We start from the raw sequence: 9,659 nt of genomic DNA, 5'->3' as shown, positions 1-9,659 counted from the left end.
GCAGGTCTCCCTTGTCAGCAGGCTGGCCTGGAGCTGGGGGAGGGAATCTGTGCTTTTTGACAGCACAGGAGTAGAGGGTTTGAGCAGTTAGCCCAGACTAAAGGGTGTGTTTTCAACTAAGCTCCAATGTCTCCGTCAAACTGGTGAACTCAGTTACAAAACTGCTGTGTTCACTGGTAGAGTTCTGTACCTGGAAGATGCTATTGGTACAGAAGGGTCATGCCCAAACCAGAACATCCTTCCCAGTTGTCCTTTTGGCCCCTTCTGTGTCACAGCACAGCTGACCCTGTTTGGCAGCTACTGAACTGCTGAACTGCACTGAGCAGCCCAAATACTGGAGGAGAGTTCTACAGTCCCCAATTCCTCCTTCTCAAGCTTGCAACAGCTCTTCTTGTTAGCAGAGCCCTTCACACTTCATGAGAATAACTGGCTGCTCTCACCCAAAGTCACAAAGTTTATCTCCTTTTTTTGTTCCCCTTCTCCAGCTTCCCTTTCTCAGCAAACGTGTTTTTTAACCTTTCCTCAGCAGAGAGCTCTGCTGAGGTCTCCTAAGTGTTCTCCTCTGCGTTTGTTTACAGCATCTCTGGACAAACCAAACACATTATGCCACTTATGACCCAGAGTGGAATAAAACATGTACCTGAGCAAAGTGCTCTTGCTAGAATATCTCTAAGTACTTGCCTTATTTTTTACAGTGCTTTAGTAGATATTTGATTCTCTTTGGTTTCTGAATAGAGTCCAGCTGCACTCTACAGTGGCTGTACTTTAGGATTTCAGGCCTTTTGGAACTGCCTAAACTCCTTCTTGACACCTGCTCAGAGTAACACAATTCACCAGCAATGTAAAAGATGCTTCTTCAAGTAGGCATATTTTCTTTTCCATCCAAGAAAATCTTTGCTGAGGGTTGAGTTCATATAAAGAACACTTGTTTGTTTGTTTGTTTTGCATGAAGTTGGATTTGAAGCCAGTATCTCAGGCACAGTTTTATTCAAGCCATACATTCCAGAGGCAGGGAGGTTGGTTAGCATTTACCTCAGCTGCTATTCCCATTAAAGTGTCATATTCAGTGTCCATCCATCCCTGCTCCTGCAGCCAGCAGTCACCAGTGTGGGGCTGTGATTCTGCCACGGGCTGGGGAAGAAGGCTCAAAGTTCCATTCCTACAAATTGCTTTTTCAAATTGGCCTAGATGTGAATGTGGATATCCTGACACTTTCCCCAGGGGGGTTTTACACCTGAGCCAAGTGTGCAAGGGAGGACATTGACGTGGTAAAAAGCATTATCCCACCTGTCTGGGTCTGCTTCCCTTATCTCCCTTATCTGCCTCTGAACCCAGTTCATTGCTAAGCAAAGGTCACTTTGTTGTGGTCATCCTCTCATGGTGGGTGATGAAAATATCTGAAAATTCAGAAAATATCTGAAAATTCAGAAAATATCTGAACCCCCTCGGCACCGGGGCTGTTCTTACGATCAGAGGTTTGGCCACCACACACCCAAAACATGTTAAAAAGGGGAACTATAGGCTGTCTAGGGCAAATATTTCCAGGGTAAAAGGAAGAATCTACCCTGGTCTTTTAAAAACAAAATTGGGCAGGACAAAAGAAAAACATATCATAAAGATCCACTTTGCTTTGGGACTGAGATGAATGTGAAGACTAATTCTTAAAAGGTTTGAACTTTTTTTTGGTTTGGCTCTAGGGATATGGATACGTAACCTGAGTTATTCTAGAAAAATAAACCCTTCTGAAAGTGGTTCAAAGTAAGCCCTTGACTCCACTTAAAACAGGGACAGAAGATCACCAGAGAGAGGTGAGAGAAAATGGGAAATGCTGCTGCTCTTTGAAGGCAGCAGAATGTCAGCAGTGTGAATTTCCCATGTGTTGCCTAAAATGGTTTGAGTCTCACAATTTCAAACATCAGTGACCAGAGCATCACTGCATCAGAAAGAACTTACCATTGGCAGCTGTTACTGAAGAGACACTTTTTGTGTGTGAAGGTTGTGTCACTGCAGGCTATAAAATACCCATGAAACACCTAGTTTTTTAAAAAGAGGAAGAAAAGTCTCAATGAAAAGGTGTGCACCTGATGATAGCAGTAAAGTCAATGTTTCTCAGCTTTTGAAAATCTAAGAGTTTAAAATCCACCTCATACTCATACTACCTCAATCAGCAGGTTGCCAACTGCTCTAGGAGTATATGTGAAAATTCAGATGTGGAGAATACGAAGTGGTGTTTCCTCAGCAAGCCTCACTGGGGCACCACATCCGATGTGTTTATCGCGTTGTGAAAGAAGTTGTAGAGAAAGACAGAGCTCAAGTTTGTGTGCAGCTGAGTTGTGCAAGAAGTGCATGAAACCTGCACGTAGCTATGATGTACTCAATGCCCCAGACAGGATGCAAGCAAATAATAATAGATCCATGTGCTAGAAATTCTGTGTTAGCTGCTCTCGAGACCAGGAGATTGGCTTTAAAGGTAATTGCTTTCCTCCTTTCTCAGCAGCAGAATAAATGATACTGTAATTCTCCTATAACATCACCAGCATAAATTTTGACCTGACTAATTAGTTTTATATTAGTACAAATAAGGAGTAACACAATTGCAATTAGATCTGCTACACTGGCTTTGGGATAGAAACCAGCTTAGAAGGTAATGAAACATGTATTAGAACGAGCAATTAGAAATTTAGCACAGGCTTCTTCCTGTCTCCCTGCTTGTTTCCCTGTGAAATGCAGGGGGTGTGATGGGGTGTCTGAGGTGTGGTTATGTAACCTCCCCTTTACCACTGCTGACAGTGCACCAGCAAAGCAGCTTTTCCTTTGGGGATTCTTTGTCACCAGTTCATTCAGTCCAATTTCATCCCCGGACCTAGAGGTGATGACATTTCCGTGATACTGTCAGGACATGACTCAGATGATTCACACAGGTGATTTCAAGTAAGAACCCAGAAAACACAGCTGTAGCATGTACTTGATAAATGCAACACTGCTTCGAACAGCTGTGACAGCAGTTTAATTTCAGAGAGTTTTAAATACCATGCTGCCATCATTTACCAGAATTTCTCCAGAAAAAAGTAAGCTACTCTAAATCAGACTCTGAATTTCAAAAGGAAAGCTCTTGCTGTGAAGACTTGTAGGTCTGATCTCAAACACGTGCACCTGTATGCAACACACCCACAGATTGCAGACACGAGGTTAGGAGGTCGTCAGTGACTGGACACAAGAGGGATGCATTTAATTTCTCCGTAGAAAGAACAAGAACTTTCCTTTCCAGAGCTTCAGAACTATGCTCCTATTCTTACTAGTACAGGAAGCTCAGAAATTACCACCTTTCATGCAGTCCAATGGAGGAGTGAGCCTGAGGGTTCTTACCAGCACAGCTCTGGGACGAAGCTCCACAACAAGAAAAGGGAGAGTGGACATGCTGGCTGTTTTTAAAAAACACACATTGTAATCTCACCAAAGGGACCTACTGATGGGAAGGTGCCTGAAGTTGTTGTGCAGGACAGGTGAAAGTCTATCATGTCCCTGTGGTAATATTATGGTTTTGTGGATTCTTTTTCAGATACAAAAATCCTCATAAGAAAGAAGTAGCTGAAAAATGAAGCATTGATACAATAGCAATGTAATAATTTTTCATCTAAACTTGTACATTTTTTAGTTTCACGGAGTGATTCCTTATTTGAAGGCATGCTGACTGTAATTCCATCACTAATTCATTAGCTCCTCATTATGTACAGCTCTGACAATAACCTTTTATTGTACAAAGAAAGATATTGCAGGGACTGAGGTAAATTGAAGAAGTTTTTTTTAAGCGAATGCTTTCTTCTTTGGGGGTTCTTACCTGGGCAAGACTTGCACAGAAGAGGTCTCTGCAGATAACATGACAATATTTTTATGCTGTATAGTGTGAGTAAATACATAAATATTTATGTGTGCAATTACAAGCAAATAGGGTCCATAGGAGCTCACTTATATGTAGCAGGCAGAGCATTTTCATCACTCTGCTGTGCTTCCTTGTTTACTTATTTATATTCAGAGAAAGGAAGTGGTAAGGCTGACTAGCTGAAACTTTTCTGAGAAGAGACCATTTTGTACCAGAGGAAGCAGTGCCTCTCTGGAACGTCCTCACAGCATAGTTCTAAGCTGACAGGAACAGTTCCTTGACAGAAGCAGCCGGCTGTTGGGCAAGGAATTCCTTGGAGGTGGCCACGCAGAGGGAATACATGGCTGTGTCATCGACAGCACTGCTATGAACACGCCCTGACTGCCTCGGGGGAAAACCTACCATGGACCTGCGAAATGTCCCCTACCGCTCCGACGTGCTCACCTGGGAGCCTGATGACTTAGCAGAATATTTCAGGATGGTGAGTTTGGCTGTGTTTTGTCTTTGTCTGATGGAGGAGCAAACTGCTGTAACATTGGTTGGGCTAAATTTAGGTATTTTAGAATGGGCAAAGCTCGCTGCGGAACTAAAAGCAAAACCACTGTCGAATGAGAAGCTGAGCTAAACTGGTCAGTGAAAATGAATCGTGAAAGGGATTTTTAAATTGGGTATAAGAGAAACTCATGGCTTTTTAGAGAAAATAAACACATTACTGTAACACTTGTTGGTGTAGCACACATGGACAGCTGCGGAGGGCACTAAGGTGTGAAGATGACAAGTTTTCTGTTTCATCTTCAATGATTTTCAGAAGTGATATTTTTTTCCAAATTGCTCAGTGTCACAAATGAGCCTCTGAATATATTCATTAATCACATCCATGGCTAGACTTGTAAAACTTGGATCACCTTGGGCTTAATTTTGAAATAATGGGAAGTTTATTCAGTGGCTCCTATAACTCTATGAGAGTTTTTTCTGGGGAGTTGAGGCAAGTTTGATAGTAGAATGCAAAACTACTTGATAAAGATGAGCAGATCAAACACAGAGTCTGTGTCTACCAAATCTCCAGAGAAGTGAAACTTCCAACTACTTACAAGCCCCTAATTTTAGGGTGCAGGGGTTAGTGGCAGAGGAAAATGAAACCAAAAACTGGAGATTGAACAGATGAGATCATTATCAAGAGGTAACTTCAGACAAGAACGAAAAACATTACAACAACGGTGCAGGGGGAAGTTGGACCCCCATTTCCAAGAAATTAGGAAGGAAAAAACGGCTTTCTGGAAGATCTGATAATGATATTCTGAACAGTGATAAAAGGATTAAGTGTAAGTTCTACCATAACTGAATGCACATTTATTTGTAGTGCCTCCCTTCTAGTGATCAAGATACCCTCCAGAACAGAGATAGTGGCATTCCACTCCCTTGGGGAGCTAAATCAGGGCAAAAGTTGTTTAAGTCATCTAAAAAATCTGGGTAAGACAATAATGTCAGCCCAAGGCAGCCAGCTCTGGGCATCTGTCACAAGTGACCAGATCTTGTCCCCAGGTGAACTCAGAGAATGAATGAACCAATGAAGAACCAAATTGTCAAATAATTTCTAAAGTCTTTTACTATGGTTTTTTTTTTTTTTTTTGTTTCGAAAAAGCAAAGTGCTCATATCTGGGATATTCCAAGGTTCATTTTTAGTAGCTAAACAGTATTTTTCATCAATTACTGTAAGAATGAGATTAGGTCTCAGTCACAGTGATGTGTTGCTTCCCTCTGCACACAGACTTGTGCTGATAACATCATGATAGCACTCATTGTATGAAAGAAATTACTTAAGGTTGAAGTCCTCAGTCTGCACAAAAGTTTTAACCTATCCTAAAATATTTACCAGAGTTAGGACAGTTTCTTCATATGAATAACTGAAGGTGGCTCCTAAAAATATCCTCTGTGCTGTTCAGTTGTTTCCAGGATCCGTTCTCACGTACACCAAGTTACAATGTTACACCTTAAAATGAAAAAATGGGATAGACCCATGAAATGATGTAATGCTCCCTATAAGAGGTTCTCTGCCTTAGGGGATCTATCCCAGCAGCACAGGGTCGTTTGTCTGCATCACTTTCACTAACTAAAGTTTCAGGCAGAACAAGGATCATTCTTTTGTCTCGAAGCCCTCAAAAGTCACTTTGTCTGCCTGCTTTTTGGGTTCCTTCTGATATGGACCTGACCACCTTGAAACAGAAAAAGGCATTCTAGCCAGATCAAAAATATAAAAATTAAAAAAAAAAAATCAAAAACTTCAGACACCTGCTGGAAATGTTTAAAAGTCATGTCTTGCTTCATGGTCAACCTGTACATGAGCAACTTCTGAAGAGCATGTCCTTGTCCTGAATGCTACTGGAAAATGTAATATTGTGGAAAAGCTTTACAAATATTATCAGTAATTTCCAGGATTAACAAGTGAGATTTCCATTGAGAAGTGAAAGCTTTTTGATCACAACAATGAATCCTGTGACTGGGATCAGTCAGCTTTAGTATTCCTGGATAACAAGGTTTTTGCTCCACTTCTGCAGCTGCTCATCCCAGTCAGTACCACAACAATCCATTTTTCAAATATTTCTTTGGGCAAAAAGGCAACTGTGAGGTGGTTTGTAAATGTGAGGAATTACGTGTTCCTAAAAGGATGAAAGCCCTTAAGTCCACTGAAGAATGTCTGTCATAAAAATCCACGTTTATGGGACAAAATGGGCCATTTAGGCAGGCCATAGCATACAAAAAAGGTACCTTGAAAGCATCTACTCAAAGCCAGCCACATGTTTAAGCATCTTAATTGATTCTTGCAGTTAAGGGTGCAATAATAATCTTCTCATTGACAGCTAAAGTATAAGGACTGTGAGAAAGTCGTGAGGAAGCACAACATAAATGGACAAAGGTTTTTGGTAAGTGGAGTTGTAAAATTCCTTCCTGTAAAATTCCAATCCAGCGATGGTTTTGACTCCTCCTTAGTTTTCAGTGGCAGATGAAGAGCCACCTCCCAGGTGGTTACTGAAGTGTAAATATGGGAGGTAAATGCTTTTGCTAAAATCAGCCAGACAGCTTGCTTTAAATATGGAATGCTGGGAGCCCAAGCATGTTCTTCAATATGAATATTTTTTAGTATTTTTTAAACTGACAGGGAAGTTCTAAAACAATAATCTTGTCTTAAATTCTTCCTTTATAGGAAGTTCTTGTTTTCCAATATTAACTACAGAAAACCCACATTTATTAATTATCCTGTCACACTAAAGAAGACACAGCCCTGGTCAGAATGACTGGCCTTTCATTGTAATAACTCCTTCATTTCTCTAGAAATAAAATTAGATTTCTTCTGTAGATAATCAATAAAAAATCAATAAAATTTAAGAGCATCAAAACTAGTAAGCAAAGTCCCCAGTGGCTTTAAATTAACATTGTTCCAGGCTTGGTTTAATTTTAGAAAAGCTGATAATTTCCCCTGACAAAGCTGCTGTTTCCTGGTCTTAAATACACATCCATGAAGATGTATAAGACCTTTTAGTATTACTGCTTTTTACTTTTATTTTCAAATATTAACCATTCTGTTTTCCCCAGTAGTAATTTTGATCTTCTGTTTAATTAGTCATAATGGGGAGATCTTTGCATACCTCTTCTAAAGTTTTATATTTTTCATTTACTTGTCCTAATATTCAGTTTTTTGGCATTTCATTGAAACAGAACATCAAAATTTTCAAGCCCCTTTTGTAGGAACAGGATATGACCCCTCCCTCCTACTGGAGGGTGGAGTCAGCATTATTCAGATGTGTCATGGGATTTATCCTACCAACCCCCAGAGATCCTCCTCAGCTCAAGCACTGAGGATCTATGGCTGGAGTGGGAGTTCTGGCTCTGGAAGCATGATGAAACTCTGGTAGTTTGTGAGGTGCAAATAAGAAGTGCAATAACTGTGTGATTTCTAAGTGATGTTTGTGATTTTCTTTTACTTCCAGAGTGTTTCTGTAATTACTTAGCTCAGAGTGCAGCAGCTCTTCAGAGGCATCCCAGCAGATTCAAAGGATGTTTTCTACTGAGCAAGCCAAGCAGCTGCTCACCTCTGCTCAGACTCTTTTTAAGCTTTGGACTGCTTGTCAATTGTATAATGCAAAAAAAGAGAAAAGGTTCACTTGTTAAACAGAACCACAGAAGGAGATGTCCAGTAGAATATTTTAGACTACAAAGCAATCTGGAAAAAAATTGCTTCTCTTTATGAATAGTTTTCCTAAGAAACATCTTTTTCCATCTTGTGAGTGACTGGAAACTGCCAAATTACATTTGCACAGAAGCAGCTGCTCAGGCTGAGTGTTTGCTGGGTTTGCAGCTGTTGTCAGGTCTACATCATAAGCCTGGCTGTAAAAGTGTTGCTGTAATTTATCAGAATAGCATCCTAGTTTCAAAGTCACCTTTCTGTGTCCACTGGCTACCACAAGGAAAGCCCAGTTGAGATGTAGTAGGAGTAAAACCAAAGGGGTTCCATGTAACTTATTCTAATAAAATTCTCTACTATTTAAAACAGAAAAGTGGCCCTTGTAAAAGAGCTTGTACCTCTAATATTTGTCAGGTTTATCACCAGAACAGAACTCCAGAGAGAAGCTTAAAAAGCCTTTAGAAAAAAACCATGATTCTTCAGGAAGTACTGCAGGACATTTCCACAGAAGTAGTACATTTTTCCTGTGTTTCACTCCTCCCAGAGGTAAAATAGTGTGGAAAAAGCACAGATTGGATTTGTTCTGTCCTGAACATTGAACACTGGCTGTGAACCAATGTGTGCTTAGAAACCTGTTATTGCTACCAGTAAAAAAGACAGAAAGAACCAGACTATCGTCCATGTTCCAAAGAGAATTCAGGAAGCTTGTGATTAACTAAACAAAACACTAAAGCAACTAAATCCAAAGTTTTCATAATGCCTGAGTCTGTCCTAGCTGTGGATTTGCACATGCTGGAGGAAGAGGAGGGAGGACTCTGCAGGAGCATCAGGAAAGCACATCTCAGCCAGGAGTTATCTCAGTCCAGTTGCTGAGTTATGGTTGAGGGGGGAACAAACACTCTCCTCCCCCCATCCCTGTTTCTAGAAAGATTTTTTTTAGGCTGCCAAGGCTGCTTTAAGTCCAAGGAGTTTTCCAGCAACATGCTCACTGGAACATGGGATTTTACATGTATTGTGATGTTACAGATAAGGTTCTTGGAACAAAACTCCAGCCAAAGGTCCTCTATTTTAAAATCTACAGCTTTACCCTGAAATTTTGCAATCATGCACAATCTTGTCTAGTTTCACTGTGCAGACATGAAGGAATTGAATACACCTGGCTTCTGAAATTGCTTAAATACCACATGAATTAATGCCACATTTTTGAATATATAAGTATGACTTACTTGGGTAAATCACAGGGTGTTCCATGGACAATTTTGTCATATATCCCATGTGTTTCCTTTCCAGAACATGTCTGAAAATGATATTCAGAAATTTCCAAAGCTCAGAGTGCCGTAAGTAAAGTCGAACAACTTTAACAGTAAAAATTATTTTAGCTGTTTTGCAGTGAAATCTCATAGGAAATATCAGGCAAATGATTTGTGAGTGATTGGTTAGAGACCTGTTTATTGGAGCGTTTACTGAGAGAAAAAGAAGAATATTCCAAAATAAAATGAGTGTTGGCATGACTGCTCAAGCAAAATGATACAATACAAGAAGATTGTCTGGGGGATGTTCAAAAGAACATAAGTTCTTTGACTGATAGCACCTACACAA

The 9,659-nt window shown here is 40.3% G+C and overlaps 1 protein-coding gene across 1 annotated transcript in view; it reads left to right on the top strand.

The window, feature by feature from the left end:
• The first annotated feature begins 3,045 nt into the window (after nt 1–3,045).
• Nucleotides 3,046–9,659, top strand: part of LCP2 (lymphocyte cytosolic protein 2) — a 29,912-nt gene continuing 23,298 nt past the window's right edge. The window contains exons 1-5 of the mRNA XM_069029009.1: nt 3,046–3,068; nt 3,560–3,619; nt 4,034–4,361; nt 6,739–6,801; nt 9,351–9,397. Of these exons, the coding sequence (XP_068885110.1) occupies nt 4,284–4,361; nt 6,739–6,801; nt 9,351–9,397 (188 nt within the window). The 5' untranslated portion in view covers nt 3,046–3,068; nt 3,560–3,619; nt 4,034–4,283. The remainder of the gene's footprint in view (nt 3,069–3,559; nt 3,620–4,033; nt 4,362–6,738; nt 6,802–9,350; nt 9,398–9,659) is intronic.

This window comes from Aphelocoma coerulescens, chromosome 13 (assembly GCF_041296385.1).
Source record: "Aphelocoma coerulescens isolate FSJ_1873_10779 chromosome 13, UR_Acoe_1.0, whole genome shotgun sequence".
In the NCBI taxonomy this organism is placed as follows: domain Eukaryota; kingdom Metazoa; phylum Chordata; class Aves; order Passeriformes; family Corvidae; genus Aphelocoma; species Aphelocoma coerulescens.
The sequence above is the reverse complement of the archived record's forward strand: the minus strand, read 5'-3'. Positions and strand labels throughout refer to the sequence as shown.